The sequence below is a fragment of the Mercenaria mercenaria genome, chromosome 5 (genome assembly GCF_021730395.1).
Source record: "Mercenaria mercenaria strain notata chromosome 5, MADL_Memer_1, whole genome shotgun sequence".
Classification (NCBI taxonomy): Eukaryota; Metazoa; Mollusca; class Bivalvia; order Venerida; family Veneridae; genus Mercenaria; species Mercenaria mercenaria.
In genome coordinates, this window is record NC_069365.1 from 5,437,594 (window position 1) to 5,464,955 (window position 27,362).

The window sequence follows — 27,362 nt, forward strand, 5'->3', positions numbered from 1 at the left end:
CTTCAATTCACTGAATATCACAAGTAGACCAGCAATTTTAAGAAATAACTCCAGTTTTTTCGCTAAAGTTTCAACTTCCGGTATGACTCTATTATGACTTTTAAATGAAAATTTTGGCATACTATGATTATATAATATGGTATATTGTGAAAATAATGAGAAATACGAAAGACATTTCTCTTGCGAAGATGCGTGGAAGCAACATGTCAACGTGAAAATGCAGTAGGGTAAAATGGGGTATCTGGGACAGTGGGGAAACTGGGACACTTTACACTTTAGTAAAGTGGGGTAAATATTGATTACGTTCCCTAAATAAGATCATATGTTGAAAAAGAACATTCAGTGTTAAAGCCTATTATGACAAAACATTTTCTGCCGATGGATTGGAAAATATTTTAAGAATCGATTTTCTTAGACATATGTTGAGAGTATTACTAATTAAATAAAAATAAGAAAACATAAAATTACACGCTGTAAATAATTATGCCTATTTTTTTCAGATGGTGCTTTAAAATATTCTCGTCATGTTCCTGTCTAGTGAAACGCACAATGGAAATAGTCGTTTGACTTTCTAGATAAATTTGCTTATATGTGGTCGGTATATCAATAAGATCTTAAAGATATTTAATTTCGGTACCGTAACGTCTTGATCATAAATGTGACGTCAATTTTGACGCAAGAAGCTGGTTCTCGTATACATGTAATATCGCATTTAACTTGTTTGAAATATTGAAGCGTATTATGTATCATTGCAAATCAAGGACATGGCATTATTTTTTTTAAAATTCTATAAAAAAAGTATAATGATTTTTTTTTTTTTTTTTTTTTTTTTTGACTTTCATTTTGAATAATAAAGTGGCCTGTCATGAACCGTTGCGTTGACGTCAGACAACGACGTTATAAAACAGGTGCTTGTTTGTGAAATATGGCATGTCCAAAATATTTATATTGGTATGTGTTGATACCTCCAGTTATTGGAAGAGTTGCAAAACTGTAGGTATCACATTACTATTTCATACAATGATATTTGTTTTTGAGAAATTACAACATACTTTATTTTTGAACGTTCCTTTTCAAAAGTGTCCCACTTACCCTACTGTATTGGGGAAAGTGGGACACTGTCGTTAAGAACAAAGTTCTCCGTGATTTTATTTTTGAACAAACTGGATGCTGAAAGAAAAAGGGGATATACTCCAATTGACAGTACATAAAATGTTGTACATAACTGGACATAACCACTATAAATTGTCAACTTTTAATCTTTTTCCACAAATGAAATGAAAACAGGAAAGAAAGTCTAGTAATGACGAAACTCTGATATTTTGTAAGTATACCACTAGTTCACAGGCATGGTCATAATATATATTAGCTTAACTCTGGTGCAACTACTGAATTTTCTACCCGATACCAAGTTTACATGATCTAAGTCACTGTTTAGTCACATAAGTTTATTTAAAGGGAGATCGTTCCGTGAACCCCTCCCACTCATTCCGCGTAAAATCTGGTGAGTTTAGATTTTTTGATAGTCTAATAGGCTAATACTGATATTTCTTTCATGTTTAAAGAAACTGTCGGCAAATCTTATATTAATAAGTAGTATTTATACTAGGTGAAGCGCAGGAACCAACTGACAGTCAAGCCAACATGGTAGTTCTTTTAGTTAATTACTCCTTTAAAATATGACGTTGTGTCAAATATTCAGGCTAAAGCAAACACCAAATGTTGGCCAGACAACACATTTTAGGTACAGTTGCCAATAGTTTCCGAGAGCGTATGCCCATGTGTCCCTCTAGATCTCCTTAACCCTGCCTTCATTCCCCACACATTTCATCCCCTCCGAGTTTTCCTGTATGCAAACAGCTAGTTAATGTCCTTATTTCTTTGTGAAAAAAGACACACATTTTAATTGTCACGTTAATATTTGATAAAATCTATGTTTTAAGATTGTTTAAAATTTTGATCAGTTTCAAGTTTAAAAATCACACATATAAGTACATAATGAATTATGTCAAGTTTATGTTTAATTCATTCATAGTTATTTACACTTATAACATTTTTTTATTTTAAATGATTTATATAACAAGCATATATTGAAACAAATAATGACATAGTTTAGGCAAAAATTGGACATATTGATTTCTTTATGCATCCTTGTTTTACAAAACAGACATAAATTGTAATTAATACTGAGCTATATTTTCAGTTTAGAATTATTTTTTTATCTGTGGACATGAATGGTTTCATTTGTCATAAATGCGACTGTAATATACATAAATTCTAATAAAACTAAAATGTCCCAAGTTGCCCCAACTGGGTGGGGTAACTTGGGACATTTGACCAATGTTTAATTAATTTATATTTAATCACTGGTTATCAGGTATTTGTAAAAGTTTATATTCGTCATATATTATATAGTTTGCGCATACTGAAATATCAATAAATCAAGTTTATATTTTGTCTTTCTAAAATATTACTCAACAGTGTTTCTTTAAGTGTCCCAGTTACCCCATTTTACCCTAACTATGATTATAATCGCTGAATGCACTGGACCTGTCAGGATATTACTATAGAGAAGACGAGGGGCGGGGGGCGGGGGGTGGACCTGTCTTGGCGTACCATGTAGAGCTTTAAGCAAAAGTATTTTATCCGGCAATAGTGGTAAGACAGCCTCAAGAGAAGGGTGCTGTTATGGCTATTTGTTTCCATATTTCCTGATTTGTGCTTCCCATTTCTCTGACCACCACCATCCGCAATACGCAATATCATTGGGTGTATAGGCCTACTGTTCGTTTTTCTCCATTTATGAGTTCTCAGATATTGTAAGTTCCGTGAAAAGTTATCACTTTCATCAAAATTTCAGGAGGTATATTCTAATATGTTTGTTTCTGTTAAAACACGCTTACGCTATAATGACGTCACGTTAATGTGTGATGACGTCAATATTTTTGTTGCGACCAAGAAAGAACGCTGCAATATTTTATCTTTTGCTTTAGGCCAACATTAAGATCATGTTAGAATTGAAATAACATAACAAAATCGTTTTCAATACAGTATTTCCTAATTCATTATCATTATATAGATTCTACTGATTTTCTTTTGATTGTTTCTCATTAAATTGAACATAGTTGCATAACTTTCGTTTTATTCTCCTCTTATTCTAGATCTATTTAATTGTTTATAATTCATGAATTCAATATATTTTTGTTTTATTTTTTATTTTTTCTCTCTTTATTCCCTTTATATAGTGTGACTGTCTTGCAGTCTTCACATTTTTAATGATGAATTGTTATGTTTTCTTTTATCTAATTCTGTTATTAAATGAATTTAATTTCAAGCTGACATAAAGACAATATTAGAATCTACTGCTTTTTTTTTATTCGCTCCCGTACCTTCCTTACACGAGAGATTTTACTGTTTGGTGATTGATAAGGTCTTATTTGCTCTTCACTTATTTACAATATCAATGTATAAGTTTTTATGAAAAGGAACATGCACACAATATCCCGAACGTTATTTCAAACATATCGGGTGTCTACGATCACCAGAACAGAATGAGCTGCATGGTTGTAAACATCTTATAGATTCTAACAAACATTGGTTTCTCTTTCAATTTCTTTACGTTAAGGAAGGAATTGAAATATATCGGAATATGGTCATGCTTAGAAGTGTTATGTAAAAAAGAAGACATTGCTAGACCGAATCAGTGACCATGCAACATGGTATTGTGTGCGGGGTCACTGTCTACACTACGCACTACTATGTAAATAGCGTCCAAACGTAACCTCGTACACAGGCACCAGTATCGGACCTGGGACAAAGAATATGGCTTTGTTTTTCATCCTAAATGAGTTCAAAATGAAAAATATGTAATGAAATATGAGCCCCCTACAAAATAGACATACGTCTACTGAAGGCCAGAATCTCGAGAATCGAGCCTGCGAGCAATGGGTTCACTTCCCGGGTCGATGTGAAATAAATTCTCTAGACATTTGAACAAACTACCTATCACTATTTCACATGTACATTTAGCTACAAAATGAGACCGACCCGAAGTCTCTAGCCCTCCCCGTTCATGAAATATCTATCAGAAAACGAGTGACTTTCTGCTGCAAGTTCCAGGTAGATAGAAATGTGGCACAACGAAACGGTACGAAATCACGGACTAAAAGATGTTTGTCAGCCTAGCAAGGTTCAAATTCATTTGCCATTAATAACAAGTATTACTAAATATGTAAATCATGGCCATTCACCACCGTCAGTAGCATCTACTATACGTGATATTTACTTTTTTATTTTTCCGTCGGTCTTTCAATTGTATTCTCCGCCATTGAAACCAATACGATAATATACGAAACGTTGCGATTCTGTGGGAGGTGTGTCGCTATTGGCCAATCAGAAATTGCGTTTAAAAATACCTAATGAATTCTGTTCAATGGCGTAGCATTCAATTGAAAGACCGTGGAAAAATTTGAAACGCCAATATCGCGTGTTTGAGATGCAACTGACGATTGTGAGTGGACCTAGTTTATGTATTTATTTATACTATTTAGTATTTTTTATCGAATTTGAGCCGTTCTCGGCGGACAACCATACTTTAGCCTATGTTTACGTACCGATTTTTTGTGCCGCATTTTTATCTACCAGGGACTTTCAGCAGGAAATCACTCGTTTCCTGATAGATATTTCATGAACGGGAAGGGCTAGAGACTTGGGGTCGGTCTCATTTTGTAGCTAAATGTACATGTGAAATAGTGATAGGTAGTTTGTTCAAATGTCTAGAGAATTTATTTCACAACGGCCCAGGAAGTGAACCCATTGCTCGCAGGCTCGATTCTCGAGATTCTGGCCTTCAGTAGACGTATGTATATTTTGTAGGGGGCTCATATTTCATTATATATTTTTCATTTTGAACTCATTTAGGATGAAAAACAAAGCCATATTCTTTGTCCCAGGTCCGATACTGGTGCCTGTGACCTCGTACTGTAAAATGTCTATCGCCGTTTATAGAACGGAGTAATTAAATAGAAAACAATCGAGAAAGGGCGTTTATTTCACTCTTTAAACTCGTTTTGTCACTTATAACGATGCAATTGTTCATAAATAAACTAATTAATAAAACTGGGCCAGCATATAATTGGAGGATGTGTATCGAGCTTATCGTGCTATAACGAATTACAAACAGTATGATGTTTGTCTGTCAACATAACATCTAAAACTTAATGTTAATTTCCCTGTACGTGTTAGTGTAAATAGGTAACACTATATTAAATAAGGATATTCAAAGTGTTTCATAAAGTTTATTCATTTGTTCCCTTTAATATTATGAATTTGTCTGTTGTGACTTTAGGTAGATCTAGTGTAACAACTCCTGAAACTGCACATATAAAGGTATGAAATTAATTTCAAGACAATATCGTGAAATTCTGTGACAATGTTCCCTCTAGTTAGCACTGTGGCAATGTTCCCTCTAGTTAGCAGTGACTACTATATAAATGGGGTATACGCGGTTACACCTAGCTGTAAACTTGGTCAAAAATATAATATTATGTTGTGTAAGACATTGTATGCCGTTTAGAGACCCGACTGTATTGCTTTTGTAATCGTTAAGAATATGGTAGATTTTGTTTTATCTGTTTAGGGATTAAAAGGACCTATCCACTTTGCGTAGATTTCTGTAATTTTTATACATAATAAAACATATACGAACCTTAGACAGTCTATTCATACTAATTCATTTTAGGTCGATTGTGACTTATACTTTTCACCCTAAATACCTTATTTCTGATGGAATCCATCGTCATTAGGGCATAAAAGAAGAGAAGCAAATTTCCCTTTTAATGTTGAGCGCCAACTAAGTGAGCTGCTGGTATCATTTTTCACGTCTTTGGTATGACGCAGCCGGGGCTCGAACCCACGACCTCCCGCACTCGATGTGGACGTTCTACCACTAAGTTATCGAAGCGATTTACGAAACTCTTAAAGCATCTGAAATATATTAAAAATGTTCTCTTTTGAAGTCGGTCACTACTTCTTACTAAAAGTTACAACTTAGAGACAACACATGTTTTAAAAATATATGCTAAAATTATGTACATCAATAAGTAGGGGGTGATTTGTTGTTACAGGTTCGTATAATAGTATCTGATATCATGGATCGATGACCAACGAAACAAAACGGTTGTCATTTTAAGATATCAGTTTCAAGTATTTGGGTAAACAGACGACCGATAAATCTCCCCTCCTTCACTGAAGAGTTTATCGGTGTGGAAAATAAACCCGCCGCTTTTCTTACGTTACCTAAGTGAGAAATGTGTTACATTAAAGAATGTCAAATATTGACCAAAAAGGTCTTGAGGTTCGGCCGCAATGGTTAAAAAAAAGAGAATAAAAATAAAAACGAAATTCTTTTAACATAATTATTTAGGAAATTGTGTTATTACATATCAAACTGGAATTTTAATTTGAATATCATGGAACCATCCTTTATGTTACAAAAAAAGTCTGATTAAATAAAACAATGGTGGAAAGCACAGAAGTGCCAACAGGGTTTGTTACCATGCAGAAATAGACGCATTTATTAAATGTGATACGTTTAACATTTCATACACCCTTAACAGAAAAAGTGCCCGCCCGCTTAGCTCAGTAGGTAAGAGCGGGGTCGCGAGTTCGATCCTCGGGCGGGGCGTATGTTCTACGTGACTATTTGATAAACGACATTGTGTCTGAAATCATTAGTCCTCCACCTCTGATAATTCATGTGGGGAAGTTGGCAGTTACTTGCGGAGAACAGGTTTGTACTGGTACAAAATCCAAGAACACTGGTTAGGTTAACTGCCCGCCGTTACATGACTGAAATACTGTTGAAAAATGGCGTTAAACCCAAAACAAACAAACAAACTTAACAGAAAAAAAGTTAATATTCTTTTTTTTTTAATCAAGCACTAGTCATTCCTTGAATCGTAAAACAGGCAACGTTTCTTCTACAGTCCAAATAAAAAGCTGAATAATTCCTTTCCTCTTCCGTCTTTTTAATTTGAATTTTACATAGATTTCAACATTGAGGCCTGTACACGTACCAAGAGAGACAGATAAAATAAAAGGTTTAATCCTGCATGTAAAGGACAAAAATACATTTAGTACATTCAAGAGTTAATCAAAATATTAAAAATAACAATGTTCCGGAATATGTAGAAAACAAACAGCATTTAAAAACAAATTTAGGGAGTGTGAAATAAGTTTATTCTAATCGAACCACTTACCGGGCCTCTTTAAATCACCTTAAAATTTATGTGCATAAACTCATTATATCCTATATTTATTGTTATATAAAATACTATAAAATTTTCAATTGCCTTTTTATCATTAAAGACAGCCTCTCGATTTTAGTTGTTTAAACATTTGAAATACCCGTGTTTATTTTTATTTATGGGGCTATTATTTGACGTTTTAACACAAAGGGTTATATGGTTAACAAGCCTTTAAACGTTGAAAATGAAGATAAACATTCAATTTCCGTTTCTTACGAATGTAAAGAAAATTTTCGTGAGATTTTTTCCAAAATTTGATTAAAAATAATGTTCAGTGTACAGTTTGGACTGTTTTCATTCAATGAATGACTGTATACTATTGTTCAGTAGCTGTTTTTATATAAAAAGATAAGTGAAATAGTTTTAACAAAGGTTTCGTGAAGGATTTAAGAACATTGAGATAAATAAATCTCCTAACAAATGAAAAAGATAAAACCATCATAGCTTGTTACTCGGGGATGCGATCGGCAGTAAAAGTAAGACACACGGATCATTGTGACACACATTTGATGGATTTAGCACTTTCATGGTGTAATATCACAGAGAGATCGCAGCTGATTAAACGTATTGCAGGGACTTATTGATGTCTGGCATGAATCGCTTCTCACACTCCAGTCTTTCACAGCAGTGCCAGCACAAAGTGGTACAAAGGAATTATTGAATTCTATTTCTGTATCAGTACTGACTTTTTAATTACCTTTAATCAATCTTTTCATTAGAAGGTAGCTACAACACAAATATTACGGATGATCTTTTCAAAGCAATGATTCTTGCTTTGAAAAATAACGTTCGCGACGCCATGACGTCAATATGTGTACGTCAAATGTTATTCTATTAGTAACGACGTCTTGGTTGAGCGGTTACGAAGGATGGAACGTATTGTTAAAAATAATAAAAATGATGAAAAATAGTAGTTTTAATAGGTCGGGATGAGCAATTTCGAGGACTCGATGAAGTCGCATTCGGTTTCCGGTAGTAAAAACGATCCGGCGGCGACGGATTTGGACTATTACTCTAAACCGGAGAACTACACAGGTTCAAGTCTACAAGCGTTTCAACGGTTTGTCGTTGATAAAAACAAAGAGGAAAGGAATAATCTACAAAACGAGAAGAAACGTGTTGTGAAAGATGCGAAGTACTATTTTTTCAACCGCTATAAACACATTCTTAAAGATGTTATATTTCTGGACGATATAGTGGACCTAGAAACTGAAGAAAGTTCGGAGGAAGAGGAAGAGGAAGTAGACATAAAGGGAAAGGATGCCAGGAAGTCTGGCGGGAAAACTCCAGCAGCCGACATTTTGAAGACGATAACTGAAGAAGGCGATGATGCAGGTTAGTGTACGAGAATCGAGAAATATTTTATATAGTTTACATGGGCACTGAGATCTGTTATGAACACATGTTCGTTTTCTTTGATTATTTTATAATCTTATAAATTCTTAAACTTTACTTTTTATTGAATACTTTATACTTTAACAGTCTTAACATTACAAGACCAAAATCATATACTATAGTGATAATTGAATGTTCACTGCATTTGGTCGGAAAGGCTAAGACGCTTTCCTGTAGAGGTGTAGGCTTCGGGTTCGATTCCTGGCTACCGCCATTGTGGTGTGTCCTTAGACAAGGCACTTTATTGAGACCGCCTCAGTCATTCCAGCTGTAAATGGGTATCAGCTAATTGCTCGGGTATAAGGTCAAATTGGTTTAACTGTTCGCTCAAATGCTCTACAGAACTTTTGTTCATTGGCTGTTAGTCAAGTCAAGTCAAGTAATACTTATTTACAAAGTCGGAGATGATAACAAGTAACATAAGCTCTAGTGAGCTTTTTGCAACGACTGTTTATTTTTTAAGAAAGCGTCAATAAATAAAATCTGCCTTTACTCTTCCCAGGTCAATTTTTGATCTTTTTGTAGGTATGCCCTTGCTTGCCTACATATTAATGGGTCTTAAAAGTCTAGTCCTGCCTCCTTTGTTGCATATACAGTACAGTACAGTACAGTACAGTACAGTACAGTACAGTACAAATAACTCTTATATAGAGCAAAATATGCCTAAAAAGTTTCTAATGCGCTTTACAAAGTATATATGTAACATGCAATCTTAGAGTTGGGCACTATATAGGACCACTAACGTTCGAGTTGTATTGCGGAACCAGATATAGTCCCTAGTATATCGTTGTACATCTCTCCATATCATTGGTATTAATTACCATTCTACTGACAGTGTGCTGTACAACACTTCCTACGAATGGTATTTCTTGCCATTCTATTAAACCTACGTTATACAACACGTAGCATTGATATTAATAACCTTTCTATAGACCGTACGTTTTACAATACTCAATGTGATTTCTTGCCATTCTATTGACCATACGTTGTACATCGCTCCATGCCATTGTACTGATAGCCATTATATTGACTCTACGTTGTACAACACTCCGTAGCATTGATATTAATTACCATTCTATATATATATACTTTATATAAATATACTTTATATAAATATAGACCGTATGCTTTACAATACTCCATGCGATTTCTTGCCGTTCTATTGACCATACGTTGTACATCGCTCCATGCTATTGGTACTGATAGCCATTATATCGACCCTACGTTGTACAACACTTCGTAGCATTGATATTAATTACCATTATATATATATATATATACCGTATGCTTTACAATACTGCATGCGATTTTTTGCCATTCTATTGACCCTACGTTGTACATCACTCCATACCATTAGTATTAATAGTCATTCTATTGACACTAAGTTGTACAACATTCCATGTCATTGGAATTAATTGCCATTCTATTGACCGTACGTTGTACATCACTCCCTGTCATTGGTATTAATTGTCATTCTGTTGACCGTACGTTGTACAACACTCCCTGTCATTAGTATTATTAATTGTCATTCTGATGAACGTGCGTTGTACATCACTCCATGCGATTGGTATTTTTTGCCATTCTATCGACCCTACGTTGTACATCACTCCATGCCCTTTGTATTACTAGCCATTCTGATGACACTAAGTTGTACAACAGTCCTTGCTTTTGGTATTAATTGCTATTCTAATGACCGTACTTTATACAACACTCCATGCGATTGGTATTTCTTGCCATTCTATTGACCCTACGCTGTACACCACTCCACGTCATTGGTGTTAATTGCTATTCTAATTACCGTACCTTGAACAACACTCCATGCGATTGGTATTTCTTGCAATCCTATTGACCTTACGTTGTACAACACTCCATGTCATCGCTATTTTTTGTCATTATATTGTCCCTACGTCGTACAACACTTCGTCCCATTGGTATTTCTTGTCATTATATTGACCGTACGTTGTACAACACTCCATGCCATTAGTATTTCTTGCCATTACATTGCGCCTATGTTTAACAGCACACCGTGACATTGGTATTCTTGACATCATAGTAACCCTACAACAGAGTAACACAGAAACAGAATCTATCGTTTCCTAGAGCATTCAGTTTCAAGTACTGTTTGCAGCCGGTCCCAGAAATGTTAGGTGTATGGGGTGCCGTTTTACTATATATTCACAATTTTGTTATACCCTAAATTCAATTTATGATATTCTGAATTCATTTATGATGCCATTAGATGTATTTTGTGATATTTTGAACAATGACTTAAAGGTATCCCAAAATAGAATACTGGATATCTCTAATTATGAATACTTTTCTATGTCCTTAGTTTAATTCAGTGATATCCTCAGTTCATTTTCGGACATCCAATTAATCAAATGAAAGGCATCCTTATATCATTTTGTGATATCTGTAAATGCATTTAATGATATCCAAAAACTAATGATATCATAACATGAATTTGTGATATCCGTAATGCAAACGAAAAAATGACATCCATAGATAAATTACGGCTAGCTATGAATGAATCGTACTATCCATAAATGAATTTAGGATATCACTGTATAGTGAATAAAATGTAAAACTGGACCCTATAAAAGTGTGTGTATATATATAGTTAGCAATGTGTTGTTTTTGCTGGGTTCATACTGTTCGGTGATGCAAAGGGCTATGCTCTCTCATACTAAACGGTTTGCAAACAACTATTCAATACTCCTCACCCGTTGGAGAACACGACATCGGAAAAAATGTTCTATAGAATGTAGGGATAATACACGTTTTTGTGTATTAACATGGGAATGTTTGTGACCGAGATCGAAGGTCGATGTCACAAACAGATCCCAAGGGCTTCTGCAGACGTTAATACACAAAACAAACGTGTATTGTCGTTACAAACATGAAATTAACCATATTTTTGCATATCACTTAAGAATTTGGTAAACAGGAACATAATTTCAAAAGTAATAACTTTACATTCGAATTAATATTTTGAGTATGAACACATTTAGATTACGGATGAATACGAACGTAGTGACAAGCTTTAAATTTTTTTATCTAAATTCTTCGCGAAATTAGATAAAAACATTTCGACTTATACTTACCAAAATCATTAAAATGATTCCTAAAAAACAAACAATCACTCAAGTTAATGCAATTCTTATACATAAAAATGAATCGACTCCGACTACAAAAAGGGGTGTAAACAAAGGGAGAAGCGAGTACGAACATTGTTGGGGGCAGTGCGTTTGACGTTGGTACTGGTACAGCAAAACATACTATGGATTAGATTGCAACTTTTATGCTACAAGAAAAGGTTTTTATGGAAAAAAGAAACAGATAGCAGATGTCAATCTGCGCAGATATACCTGAGATACGTCCCTGGGAAAGCATTTCAAAAATAAAAATCATGTATTAACAGCACGTGAATTGCCTTGTTTGCATACGATTTTTCTCCCGTTAATACATGGGCGGATCCAGTGAAAAAAGTAGTTTTTATGCAAGAATTTTCTTTTAAATTGACTTCAGCCCTAAAAACATGATTCAGTTATGTTACTGGCCGGTCACATATCACAAGCTATGGACCGGCGAGCCATGTAATATGAAAAGTAACTTTATATTCGTTGTCGTATTAGATCGAAAAGAGGCTGGCCTTGGCGCAAAGAGTAGAGCATCTATGTCCCCTGAAAAGTCTGTTGGAGCTGTCCATAGCGGCATGACAGATGAGCGGATGACCCCGGATTCAGGAACTTTTACCCCGCTCGGCAGTAAGAAAAGGAGTCAAGCGGTATTAGCCAGTCCCACCGCCCGGCAGTCAACCGCTTTACAAAGATTGCAGATGGACAAGGCTGCGAAGGAAATCAGGGCTAAACAGGTAGGCAAACAAAACACTGATCCTTGTATTTTTGTATAGGAGTGGTCTTAGATTTCTTTGCAAAAATTGCTTTTGCCTCTAGGTTTGTGGAACGTATACAACAGGACACTTACATAACTTAAGTGCAATCTCTTGTATTAATTTAACCATTTCATAATCAAATCATTTTATAACTTTTTTCAGGTGTTTCATATTTCTATATTGTGTTATATGTTTCAGCTCAAAGAGAAATTTGTCAGCTGTGTGAAAGTAATTAAGGCGATAGTCAGGTTGTCAGCGTCAGCCAAAGGAAAGTGAGTAATTAACTTTAATAAAATGTTTTTCATACCATAATTATTATGCAATCTACAATGTTTTCATTTTCTCACTGTTATGAAGTTCAAAACGAAAACTTTAAAGCCAGATTTACTTTTTGGAGCTGTTAGGCGAACTGATATTAAACTAAATTGCGACTCTTTAAGCAAAGAAGAACAGGAGCTGATCATCACTTGAACGACGAAAGTAAACAGTCAGGTTTTCGTTTGAAGCTTTTTGTTTTGACCTTTTTAAACTTTCAGTATAGTATTTAAATACGGCTCATAAATAATATCAAATGTATACCTGGTATTCACTGATAAATTCTGCTTATTGGCTTTAAAGGAGGACATCTAGGCAGTTGCACTAATTTATGTTCACTGAGTGTTTTTATTCATGTTAAAGTTTCGCTGAATGTATTTTCAAATTTGATTTTAATATCCGCAAAATCGCTAATTTGATAAATATACTTAGCCAAGGGAATGTTGTTACTATTGTATTATATTCGTGAAAGAGTTGAATTAACAAATATATATTTCACCGAAATTCATTAGATGCGCAACCTAGATAGACTGGGGATAAATTAATTTGAAGCTATACACAGTTTCAAAACTTGCCTTTTGTCATATAGATTGTTAAAATATACATATATCTAGCAAATGAAATGATAATGAAATAAAATAAATAGTCAGCTTTTTAAATACTTTCATATTAAAAGTAGGGAGGGTAAAGTACAAAACTTTATGAAAAATATAATACAAATTTCTAATAGAGATCTAACTATATTTAATGCGGGTTCTTTTTTCCCCTTAATTAAATATCTGATAGAATAAAAAAGAAGAAAAATGTCATACAGTGACTCCGAAATGTTATTGACCACCTTGAATATAAAGCCTGCCAGCTTAGCTCAACGGCGAGAGCACAGATCTATGGGTCGTGGGGTTATGAGTTCGATACCCGGGTGAGGCCATAGATGTTCTCCGTGGCGGTTTCATATAAGACATTTGTGTCAGAAGTCATTTCGTTCTCCACATCTGATTCTGATGTAGAGAAGTTGGTAGTTACTTGTGGAGAACAGGTAAGTAATGGTGCCGCCAACATTAAGCCGTCCCTATTGGATGTACGCACGTATTGAGTGTACAATATACCGGCTAAATGTTAGGATCATCTAGTGCGTGCGTACACATAATGCGGGAGAATTAATGCCGACCGTAGTGGACAGAATCCAGGAACACTGGTTAGGTTACATAACTGAAATATTGTTGAAAAACATTGCTAAACCCAAAAATCGTTAATATGTATTTTTAGCTCATTTTTTCACCGTGCTGAATTATCAGATATAAATCAAGTTTAAATCAACATGTTTCTTAGATTTTGTTTAGTTTTTATCTTACATTTCTGAGACTTTGACTCTTTGTATTGACAATATTCTGCAGTGTTGTAAATTATGAAAATGTATCTGTTTTTTATCTTAATTACGTAACAAATTGTTTGTGCTTTTATTGTTCGTAATAACTTCAGGGCGGAGAGTATGAAACGGTAACACACGAAGCATGCGAAGCAAATAAATAATCTTTCTTTGCTCGTTTAATGGTAGTGCGTGTTAGTGAACTGGTAGACAAAATAGTGTACATTTCTTCCTGATTCATGGCGTTCTTTTCCTCGTTCCATCACGATAGTAGCGTGACATATCAATGAAAAACATAATTGTGTTTGTAGCGTTTTAGCCAGTTTGATTGATACATAGCACAGTTCATCTTCTTTTAGTATTATTTTTGTTCTTTCTTTTAAAAACATGTATATTTCTAATGTAGTAACGTTCACACTTAACAACAGAAGCTGTCTTCTTTCTATGCATGTAGAAAATGCCAACAATACTGTGTAATGTCTTAACGTGACAATCAGGCCAGTTCTATATGACGGGTAGGGGGACTGTTGTCTGAAAGTTTCCTCCTGTTGTTCTGTTGACCCGCCACAACGACAAAACGATATTAAGTCGTTTTCTTTGTGTCCTTATATCTCCTCGTCTCCAACCCCTCCCAACCTCCCCACCCACGATTAGAGACTGCAGAAAAAAAACTCAACTGAGTTTTTTCCCGTTATCTCGTCGGAATAAAAGACCGTCACTATGAAATGCCGAAAACGGCGATATAAAGAATGTTTTCTGGTAGTTTAGTCTTAGAACAAGACAAAACATCAAATATAGTTCTTTCGCACCCCTGCTGTCTTACGCCGCCCAAACACCAACACCCTCCCACCCATCCCCATTTACGTACCCGCTCCTCCGCCTCCACTCTCCTACAGAACAAAACGGTAGTTTTAGTACGCCATTATGGTATATTCATTTAGTCTGTTACTTCTCTTTCTGTCGTTTTGGCGGGTGCGGCAGGACTAGAGGCAGTGAAGCAACGACACCAACAGCCAAATGCCGTGCAGTCAGAGTCTACAGAAAGAAGTAGTGTTCTGTTGTAGATTAGCGTATGATGCATGTGGCGTTTCCTATTAGACTGTACATGTATATTGTGCATAAAGCTGAAATATACATAGGACTTTGACAATATTTTCATTCAAACGTTCGTTTCTGCAACAAAATACTTTTTCATTTAATCCACTGATGGTCATTATTTTTAATGAACTAATTTTAGGAAAGTTAAATTTAACAATGTCATCATAAAAATTATGTTTTTAACAAATTAACAATGCATGATTTGTTTCTATACTTGAAAAAGACAAGCTTCCAGTAACATGACCAGTATGAGAACATTTATGGACATTGCCAGCGAGGAGACTACTACTGAGGAAAATATGAAAAACGCGGGTCTCTCGTTTGACCCCAGCTATTTTAAGGCTAAAAAGGAGGTAATTTATTGTTTTCTCATCATAAACAAAAATGCGAAAATATTACAGATGAATCTTCCTGCTAGCAGTATGTATACATGGTTCTGATGCCAAACTGGTCAACTGGTCAACTGGATAATCACTTAGCCGTATAGGACATTTTCTGCACCTTAATTAGCAAACTTTTTGCATATTAGAACCAATCTTAGGCACAGTTCATTTGCTAAGTTTATTAATGTCTTGTCAAGTATACCACATAATGTCATTTGAACAGGCAAACAGTTAAAGCCCTGGCTAACACTATAATAATCTAAGGATACAAGTGGTTCAGAATGTCGTTTCCTTGCTGGTGGTGGTGGTTTTCAATATAGGCTCCCTACGAGCTGTTTACATGCCTAGGATAAATTACAACCGTATGAGAAACATTCCTGATTCTAAATTCTATTTTGCAAAAAAATATATTTACGAGTCACTTTTCTTTTTCTCTTTATTTTTTCTTTTCTTGCAATTTTCTACAAAGAACATGGTTTATTACAGATTTCACTTAGTTCAGAAACAAAGGCGATACTCACTACAGCGTCCGAGGACCGAACACAGGAACAAGTTCAAACGGTATAACTAGTATTCAAAAATTCAAATGAAATACCATGTACTTTGTTTGTTAGCTTATTTGAAGTCGACACTTGAAACCCATCTGGGCGAGTCTAGTAATATTTTGTTGGAAAATGGTGTTATCTGGATTGCAAGATACAGAAGACATCTCGATTCCAGAATCTCCCTCGGTTCTTGCGTGCCAGTTGTAAGCCACTCATACACGGAACTCTTATCCCAATGTTAGTAACATTAGTTTAAAGGTTTAAAGACCAAAGACTCGAAAGCAGCACGTGCGGTTTCAAATTCAGGCAATTTTACGACTGAACCACTTCGTCTGCTTTCAAAATTCCTTACTTAAATATCTCACTGGAGTGCTGATTCAGTAACAATAACACGTGCATAATTTATATTTTACTCACTTAATTTGTTGATGTTCACTTAAAACATTCTCAATAAATAGCGGTCATGTTTTTGTATCACCAGGCAATGTTCGGTCTGCAGTGTTTACGGTCATATGCTGAATACCCTCTGCACATGCAAGAAAAACTTGCAAAGGTCGCTTGGTACGAAATGTGAGTAACCGGACTTTTTTTTACAAAACTTGTAAATCCATGTAGATTGTTTAGATATTTTTCAGCATAATTTCATCAATGATTCACATTTACTTTTCAAAACTTTATACATTGTATCACCCTGGCAGACATTTGAGTACTTGAAACAAGTGTTTGTTAACAAAAGTGCTGTCCCTTTTCACTTATGAGACATCTTTGCTTTGTACACGTATACCCATTGAATGAAATGCCAGACGGCAGAGAGGAAGGCGGTTAGTAACCTTTATTTATCTAACTGTCGGCTTACCAACCGGCCATGTCGAAACGTGTCTAAAGTAGGTTTCGAACCTTCGACCTCCCGCTCCCGAGATTATTGCCATAACAATAATCATAATAATTATTATTAGCATCATCATAGAATTATTATCATGTTGTCGTAGACTTTTGCTTAGCTTTCATATCTAATATACGTAAACAATATATAATATTACTATATTATATCTGCATGGTTGTGCCATAACGTATTATTTATTTTTTTTATTTTCAGCGTTGCACCAAAAAGTATCATTATTCGGCAGGGACATTTTGCTGAGAATTTTTACTTTATACTCTCTGGACACGGTAAGTTACACACTTTGTCTTTGGTCAAACATTTAACACTACAGATACTTTTTTAAAGATTGTTTTGATGTGAATAAATAAATAAAGCAAAGGAATGATATTAATCTGTCACAGAGAATATACTTCTGTTGTTTTTATAAACTTTATGCGCAATGATTTCCTCGTGGAAAACTTATTTCTGACTTGCGTCGATACATTTAATATGAAATACTATACGACTTAAAGCAGCAAAATATCGCTTATAGTTGACTAAATGTTGATATCAGTGATTAATGTCTTTGTTTTAATTGCAGCGGTGGTAACCATTTTGCTCAAAGATCCAAAAACGGGCGCATCATTTGTTAAAACGGCGACGGTAATGAAGAAAGGAATGAGTTTTGGGGAATTAGCCCTTCTCCACCACTCGAAACGTACCGCCACGGTAACCAGTCAGGATACAGTACAGCTCTTGTCTATTGGTAGAGAGGATTTCTTTGATATTTTTATGTCTGGAGAAGAAGGTGATTTACCAGACCATATAAAGTTCATCAGGTAGGATAACTTTGTTTCAACTCCTGCAAGGTTACCTCCCTTTATAACACTTCTGTGCCAGTCAACAACTTAGAAGAAGACGTTGGACTGGACAAAGTGTGATAGTTCATCCAAAATGTTAACGTTCCATTACGCTTTAATTCTATACAAACTAATATGAACTAAGGCAAAGCCTCAAAGCGAGCTCAAAGAAATCGGATTTATCTAAAAATATTATGCATCATTTATTTGTCACAAAGAAACTATTCACTAGTCACAAGAATTCAGGAGAACCTATTCGCTTGAAAAAAGTCTACATTTAGTGTCACCATGCCTATAACAGTGAATATCATACGTTGCAAAATTTATGGGAGCCGGTGTCACGGTGACGTCATTACCGCGTTCCCGTTTCTTTCTGCTTATTAATGACATTTTTTTCATTTTCTGGCCGATGCTTGATCTTTTAAATGCAAATAATATTTTTTTTCAAACAACTGGAAATCATTCTTTCATTATTGTTGAGTGATGAATAATTTTTAGCAACTGAATGAAGTTCTGTATTCACTCCGGAAAGAAGTACTTCCTGTGAGCACCAGTCCGCTAGGGTGCGCTTTTTTAAAACTTCCGACGAAACTTTTCAAATCCATCACCAAGTGTGAAAGTATACTTGCGTTACCGTAAAGCTCGATTCTCGAGCAGGCCCTTCGGGCCTGCTCTTCGAGCTCGCTATTAAATGTATTGCACATACATCAATAAAGCTTGAGCTACAAAAACAATGGAGTCAGTAATTGTTTCTACAATATTGATGAAATATTCAAGCTTATGATAAATTGAAAAACAATTATTTAAAATAGGATTTCGCAAGAAATTATTTGGCTTTATATATTTAGAAAAAGTTGCGGCAACATTATAGATAAAGCCATTATGACCCTTTAACTCCCAATATACCAAAGGGTGAACAAAGGACAGAAATCTCTGGGTTCAATGATTTCTTCCTAATAGTTGTCTGGAGTTTTTGCTGTCCCCAGTCTTCTGATTAGTCTCGTGTGTATATGAAACAACTGTATTTTTTGGCTTATCATTGTGACAGTTACCTTGTTTATTAGATGTCGTTTACAATTTGCTTTCAGTAATCTTGATTTTATGAAAGACTGGCCGATAGAAAAGCTTGCTGAACACCCGGAACATTGTCTTCTTCATTTCTTCAAGTGAGTCCATCTCCATCTGCTCGCATTTTCCTCCGCGTCATCTAATGTAGGGCGAAATATAACAGAAAAGTGGATAGTGGTTTTTCAATAATTTGCTAACTTTTTTGTCATATCAGCTTCTTTAAGGGAGACAACTAATGTCTCTGTCACTTCTTTAATACGCTTTTGCCTTTTTGGAAGCGTCCATTGATATTGTATTGTCTACATTTCTTCTCTATTTCTTGTATTGAGAAGTTGATTTCACTTAGTCTGGCCATTTGACTTTAACGATATTGTCATTTTTACATATCTTCCATAGATAGCATCTTTGTAAAAGAAACTTTAATGACACCCCGTATTTTGTCTTTCATTTAATTTATCTAGCAAATTTATTTACCAGCAATTTTATCTTGCAAATCTATCAAGCTACCATTTTCTCTTCTCCAGTGTTTAAGGGTGTGGAGTTCTTTTTTATAATGGGATGCAATACAGTTAACTCGCGGAAGGTCTGCGGTTCTACTAGGGTGCCTTGCTTTGTCAGAAATGATATGTCGATTTTTACTCTATGCGTATAAATGCGTCAGTGTAGGCCTAACTAGCTTAATTTTTAGCAGCAATTATTTCAAAATAAACTGATGTTGTTTTTTGCAGAAGAAATACCTCAATTGTTGCAAACAGTAATAATTCAGAGTGGATGTACATTGTGAAATCAGTGAGTAAATTGTTTTTTAGTTTGAACAATTAGTTTTAAATCTTGTAGAAGTTTCAGAAATAATCTGTTTTATGTTGTTGTCTTTCGTCATACTTGTTCAACACTGAATTTTACATAAACAGGTTTTTGGGCAATGAAATATATCTGCTTTAAGCTTGTTAAATACGTAAATATTTATAAATACGTTAACTTTATTCAATTTTATACGCCCGAAGGGGCGTATTATGTTATGACGCCGGTGTCCGTCTGTCCGTCCGTCCGCCCATCAGCAATTCCGTGTCCGCTCTGTAACTCTTGAACCCCTTGAAGGATTTCAAAGTAACTTGACACAAATATTTATCACATCGAGACGACGTGCAGAGCGCATGTTTAGGATGGCTCGCTTCAAAGTCAAGGTCCCGCTTAGGGGTCGAAGGCCATATGACTTTTTTTCGGAAAGCTTGCTTCAAGATCAAGGTCACACTTAGCGGTCAAAGGTTATACCTTCGGGCGTATATTGCTCCGCATTGCGGTGCTATAGTTGAAACTTGCGTTAAGTCAGGTGTTAATTGTTACTATTTTCAGGGTTCATGCGTTGTTTTAAAGAAACTAAAAGGTGTTACAGCAAGTGCCTACATGGCAAAACCAAAAGCCAATGACAACAATATTTCGCCAGCAAAAATGAAAGCAGTAATTTTCGGTAAGTGAAAGCGTTTTATTTGAAAGATTATTAAAAATCTTTTAGTTTAATTAAAGTTAAAATGAATACGCGTAAACTACGTGCTAAATATCTAGAACATTTTGATACTTATGTAGTAGTCTCCAGACAAAACACGTCACTTTTAAACTAAAAATGTTTACATTAAGGTAGGGGACCCGTAATTTCGGCACTTCCGGACAACTGTTAGCGAGTTGGGCTATATTTTCGCCCGAAAATGTCCGAATACGTAACGGTAATATGTATCCACATGGAAATTGGCAACTGCAATTAAAGGTTTACTACCTTGATAAATAATTTTGATTGTTGTTTTTTTATTCAGCACCAAAAGTTGACTCTGGACTGAGGAAAAGGAAACCTGCCGATGATAATGATAAGGAAGTATGTACAACTTAGTTTTAGTAAGTCAACCGCCTGAAGCTGTTGAATTAAGACTGAAAAATAACATTATATCAAAATTTGACAAGAATAGATCTGTCATGTAAGGTCGTATAACTCCGAATAACGAACCTCGTACGGCAAGTTGTATATGGAGGGGATATAGTACCCAGCTTGAAAAAAAAAACGAGACATAAATTATAATAATAAGCCTGTTTGTGCCACGACCGATTCCTAGACTAGACAAGACATAAATGAAATGATGATGATGATCATCATCATGATCAAATTCACCGTTTTCCCCCACAGTTTTCGTCTGCATTGTCTATAGCCACCACAGGTCAATGTGTAGTATGGGTATATGTCCCAGTCATAGGGGCTCAGGCTAGACCGAAAACCATCATGACAGTAAAATGTTCTATGTTCTGAACAGTCGGGTTCGATCCTGTGTATGATTCAGTTTAATACCTTTTAAATGAGATCCTGTAAGGTGATCGGCAAATGATAGATTAATTTCGTACAATTTAATGTAAGATTTGAATGTTATATTTTTTAATAAAACTGACGGAACGAGATGAGCTACGGTACGATATGACGCGCGGTGGTATGATTCAAAATGGAAGTGGCTATAGGGCTTCAGTAAACGGACCTCAAGACCCGGAGTCTACAGGTTCGGTAATCAATATACATGTTCTATTACGTACTGTGTTACCGACGTATAATGTTAAAAAGTACTGAAGAAAAACTATGATTAGTTGTCGTTATTACATATTTTTGTAACATATTTTTGTAAATAGCTCTCACTCGGGTTGGAGACATATTGTATAACAGTTTCCGTTTGACACCTTAAGTTTACTTAAGAAGTCAATTTCGAGCTCAGTCCAAGTCTAAAATAATAAAGAGAAGCATAAGTCGTTCAGTCCAGAGAAAAATACCATTTTGATAAAAGCTTCCATTACTGTACATAAATTGCTAATTGCTATTGATAATAAGTTTATCGAATACGCGACCGTGTTTTTCTAGGTAAAAGGATTATAGATACATGCTCTTCATTTTTCAATGATCCCTGGCAGGTCAGATCAGACGTGGTGTCCACTATATGAAAACATTTATGTTGCTGTTTAAAATGTGGTGAGAAAATGACTGTAATGAAGTTGAGGACGACTGTGATGATTATAATTCAGTTTAGTTTATTCTAATTTATTGAGCTCCATTGTGATGAGAACATCAAACTTATTTCAACCACTCTAGCCCGGAATCCACGACAACCCGGGACACCTTAACCACTAGACAATCGCGCCCCTTTTACACCTTGCGTGAGGTTGTTTTTTTTTTCAAACGATGTTGATCGCTATCGAGTTGGAAAGGTTATCCGCAGGGATCATTTTCCTTGTTATCCGTAGGAAGCGTTATCTGCAGGGAGCGTTTTCCGTATTATCTGCATAAAGCTTATACGCAGTGAGCGTTGCCCGCAGGGAGGGTTATCCGCAATGAGCGTTGTCCGCAGGGAGCGTTATCCGCAGTGAGCGTTGTCCGCAGGGAGCGTTATCCGCAGCAGAGATTATCCACAGGCGCTTGAAGCTCTGTCAATGAATATATGCATTACCATATCCCACCCACCTAATATACTATGAAAAAGTAACGATATCTTCAAGAGATCTAACCTGCACATATATTTCATTGACAGAGCTTCAAACACCTGTGGATTATCTGCATGGAGCGTTATACGCAGGGAACATTTTCTGTGGGCAGCGTTGTCCGCAGCAAAGGAACGTTTTGCGGTCTGACACTGCCGTCCAAAGAGCATAAAAAAGATCTTTTATTCTTTCTAATAATAGGTTCATTACAGTATGTTAATTTTTATATGTGAGTTTAAGGTAAAAACAAAACAACATAGATCTACGTAGAATGCAGGGTATACATATTATGGCTGATTTATAATTTTGATTAGTACATCTTTGTAAAAGTTTTAATAATGATACCTGCATGCACGAGTGTATTTTTATGCTTACCATTATAAAGTACCGGGATATCTGATCATCTGGTAATTTTATTCAGCCTGGTCTAATAACTCCTTTAATATGATTTGCAGAAAGCAAAAGAAAATACGGCGGAAGAGACTAAAGAGGATGCTGATGATACAAAATTCACCAAAGAAAAGTACAGTCAGCAACCTCAAACAAAGAAAGCTCACTTCGTAAGTTTGAACATATCTGTTTTATGCAGGTATATATTTCGTATCAAAGAGTTTTGTGTGAGATATTAGATCTGAGATTTTTTAGATATATCATTCCACTATATAACCGTTGTAAATGCATTTTATTCCTTAAAACTGTATTTTCTATCACCATAGTTCTCTTGGTTCAAGGTTGCTTTGCTTCAGTTGAAATCATTAATAACATAATCAACTTGTAGGGCTTCAGTATATCGCTTGTGATTTTCTGTCTGCAGTCAACAAAGAGCAGTTTTGATAAAAGGAAACGTTACGAACCGCCTTCCAAATGTGTTCCGAAGAAACGGGAAGCTACACCGGAGCCAACGCCCGCTGAAACCAAGCCTGGGCCAGTGTTTGTACAAGTCTCCATCATGAAACCAAGGGACGTCTTTGTGAGTATTTTAATGTCTGGGTCATACATTTGAATCTTTATTATGACTGATAAGAGAGAAAAGTTTACATTGTCTTTGCAATTAAGGAACGGATGACAGTTTTGTAGTGTTTTCATGTATAAGTGTTTCATACTCCGATGAAAAATACTAAGACGGTTCACAACAAGTTTCCTTATTAATTACGACGGCTGTTAGAGCAGCATTTTGGCGATGATTGCAAAAAAGGTCTATCTGCTGCTTTAGAAGCAGTATCATCGTTCTCACTTCCTGCTTTTAGACAGTCTTGCGACGATCTCTTCCTGTCGACAATGTCCGTTCTTACAGACATGTGCGAGCAATCTAACCTAGACAATTATGTGCCCATGAGCCCAGTATATAAGTAATCGGAAAATTTGACAAAGGAAACGACGTACCAGTGTTGTATTCAGATTTACAGAGACAGATGTTCACTGGTCATGGCTTATAACGCTTCTTTTGGGATCACTAATACTAGTATACGCCTTGCCAAAGGTTGTTAAAGTAGCAAAGCGTGGGGTCTAGCTATATGTCGTGTTTAGTTACCTAGCTACACGTTAGTGTTTCAGTATTAATTCTTAGTGTTTTCATCTCTTCATTTGTTTTGTAAAGCTGACAAAATGTATTTTCAGTGTTTAGATGCTCATTTCTCTTTTATTTTAGGGTCTCGATTCAATTCAGTTTGAGGACGATATTCAACGTTCACATACAGAAGTTAGTCTGGTAAGTTTTCAATGATACGCGTAAAGAACGTTAACTTTAGCCCCCAAAATTGCATAAAACTGAGTTTGTTTTTTTTTCAAAATGGGGATTTCGTTTCTATAGTTTTGTCATAGTGCAGGCAATACTAGTATTCTGCTATTTATTACTGGAAAAATTCAGACATAAGTTTGTTTTTTTTTTCTTTAAAAAAAGTGGTAGCTTTACGGGTATTGCAAGTATTCCTTACCGATGTTTTTACACGTGACATCGTTTGTATTGTACGTTGTTATTTCTGATGAAGACCTACAAGTCGAAACAAATGAAGAATGTGTTGTGAATGTTTTTACTGAAGTTTCAGCAGGGGCAAAGTTGTTGAACACAACAAAAACTGACCATAAACTCTGTAAATGAAGCTGAACCTACGGTTGGAACATATGGCCCTTGACTGTGCTTGCTACTTTGCCCTAACTTTAGCAAAATGCCTTATTTGCTTAAAATTTTTGCCTAAGTTTTAACGGTATTCGTTGTAAATAATTCGTTTTGAAAAAAAAAAAGAGAAAGAAATCAAGAAATTAAGCACCATGGGTAATCATCCCGGTTGGAAACTTCGTGTTATCATTAGTTTGAAAACAGTATACCATGTATTTATAATGTTTTTACGTTTGTGTTTCTAGTTGGATTTCTACAAATAGTCTTTCGATTGAAATGAAAGAGACTTGTCAGTTAAAATGTAATGTCTAGGAGTGTTTTCATTTATCAAAAAGTGTCGAGCATTTGGTGTACTAAAAGTATCGTACATCAGTTCATTACACATTTTCAGGTGAGTCGTGGCGCCGAATGTATCATGTTGTCCAAGGCATTCTATGCCAAACACGCAAACGAGGCCGTGAAGAAACGAGTGAGGGAATCTGTTCGAGCATATCCAGCAGAGGACGTTTTCCAGGAAAATCTACAGGTAAGATTTTCTGTGGTATAGTTAGTTTTGATTTTTATATACCCTGTACATTTGTCAAGAACTCTTTGCAACAAGGATCAGGGCACGTATTCATAAAAAAATCCCGAAACTCGGACTAAATAATTTGTTTAATGCTATGTATTGTTCGAATTCAGTATGTCTCCCACACCACTGTGGTGGGAGATATATTGATTTACTCCTGTTTGTCCGTCCGTCTGTCACAAATCTTTTGTCCTCGCTCTAAGTCAAACATTTACCAAACTTTAACAAAATGTGTGTTGCCAATAAGTCTTCGGCCAAGTTCGATAACTAGCCAAATCGGCCCAGGCACTTCGGAATTATGACCCTTGAAACATTGTTTTTGATAATCAAAGCACTGAAAGTCTGATTGGGAATACCATTTCTTGTCCGCACTCTTAAGTCGAACATTTCTCATCTGATCTTCACTAAACTTGAACAAAATGTGTTTGCTAATGAGTTCTCGGCCAAGTTCGATAACTAGCCAAATCGGACCAGGCATTTTGGAATTATGGCCCTTGAAACATTGTTTTGGTAATCAAAGCACTGAATGTCTGATTGGGAATAACATTGTTTTTTAATAATCAAAGCACTGAAAGTCTGATTGGGAATTAAGAATATATAGGGAGCAGGGTTTACGCTCGTGTGACCCTAAAGGAGTAAATTAGTTATGCCCCAAGATCTAATCATGTCATATGATTAGGGTGCATGGTTGACTTATATACTACTATTCAGATGATTAGGCAGTTGTGGGAGACACGCGCTTTTCTCCAAAATTCCAGAAAACGCCTAAGTATCTGGCGAACGTTGCCTTCATGAGGATACACTTTGATACCTGATGTATAGTACGATTCACAAATACAAATTATATATTAGTATTGATACACCCGAAAGGTGATAATGACAACTTTTCGCTGCTTCAGTCTGATACTTTAGAGAGACTCGATCAAAGAAAAAAAATAACATGTGACAAGTAAATTAAAATTTTATTTTCTTCATTACAGATCAAAGAAGACTGGATAATGTACAAGAAGGTTTTATTGAATGATCTGACCTGTCAGTTACGAGAATATGCCAACAGATTTGGCTCCTAACTTTTTATGAGGTTAAACTGAGTTGTAACATTAACAATTTTATAAGTTATTTGGCTAGGATGATAAAGGGTCCGGTATTACCTTTTTTTCTAATCAGTGTGATTTGTACTTAGAGTATTATTAAAGCTGTGATATTATGTAAAATAAATTATTTTATTTGACTCTGTTTATTTGCTTTTACCACATACATGTAGATTCCACACTAAATGTGCCAATCACTGGTAACTTTGTATCGATGTGCATGCATAATGTCAAAGTATGCATACAAATGACAGCAGATTTGCTGAATTGTGGGTCATTTTATTGACAAAATGAAGGTCCTTGTAATTTCAGAAAGTGGGACAGTTGAGATGACAGATATATAAACACGTTTATTATTTATAATTAATGGTGAAATGATGATTTATGATTTGTCAATGACAATGACAATGACAATGTATTTATTTGCTAATGGCCACCGGCCCATAACAAGATTAATTTACAATTTCACAATAAACACATAGACTGGTTCCTGTGATAATAAACATATACATACATATCAAATTTAAGTTGAGCCTTTTGTATTTGTTCAAAGCTTATCTAAAAAATATAACTCAAACATTCTGCTGAGTCTCCAAAATTACCTTGCGTTCTTGAAAAGCATAATATGCATACAGCTAAATTTGTTACCACATTTTCAGAGTTGCAGCACATTAATTAACATATTAAACTTATGCACATTTGCAATTTCAAAATATTTCTTAGGTATATACTTTTCTCTAATATATTGCAGCGTTTGACACACTAAAATAAAGTGGTACTCGGTCTCTATACCAGAGTTACATAATTTACAAATTCTGTCTTCTTTCGGGGTATTGTGATATCTGCTTCTCTCTATTTCAAGATTGTGAGAAAAAGACCTTAGTTTAGTAAGAGAATGTCTAAATTTTCTTATATTAACATAATTCAAATATGGCTCGTGAATAAAGCGAAACTTATACTGACAATACGAGTACAATTTGGAGCTTTCTGTA

At 35.3% G+C, this 27,362-nt stretch overlaps 1 protein-coding gene across 1 annotated transcript; it reads left to right on the plus strand.

Annotated features, from left to right (window-relative positions):
* The first annotated feature begins 7,521 nt into the window (after positions 1-7,521).
* LOC123556327 (cyclic nucleotide-binding domain-containing protein 2-like) lies at positions 7,522-26,510 on the plus strand. The gene is made up of 17 exons (XM_053542560.1): positions 7,522-8,642; positions 12,338-12,576; positions 12,796-12,869; positions 15,600-15,729; positions 16,246-16,320; positions 16,786-16,874; positions 17,401-17,474; positions 17,768-18,005; positions 19,115-19,192; positions 19,823-19,883; positions 20,448-20,562; positions 20,903-20,961; positions 23,051-23,155; positions 23,410-23,565; positions 24,244-24,303; positions 25,103-25,237; positions 26,260-26,510. The coding sequence occupies exons 1-17, from the start codon at positions 8,237-8,239 to the stop codon at positions 26,347-26,349; spliced, it is 2,184 nt and encodes a 727-aa protein (XP_053398535.1). The 5' UTR covers positions 7,522-8,236; the 3' UTR covers positions 26,350-26,510.
* Positions 26,511-27,362: the final 852 nt, after the last annotated feature.

Excerpts from the sequence above, each read along its gene's own strand:
- LOC123556327 (XM_053542560.1), top strand. The coding sequence starts at position 8,237 with ATGAGCAATTTCGAGGACTCGATGAAGTCGCATTCGGTTTCCGGTAGT. Across the intron at positions 16,875-17,400 it reads AAGGTCGCTTGGTACGAAAT|CGTTGCACCAAAAAGTATCA; the intron begins GTGAGTAACCGG and ends TTTTATTTTCAG. Across the intron at positions 17,475-17,767 it reads CTTTATACTCTCTGGACACG|CGGTGGTAACCATTTTGCTC; the intron begins GTAAGTTACACA and ends TTTTAATTGCAG.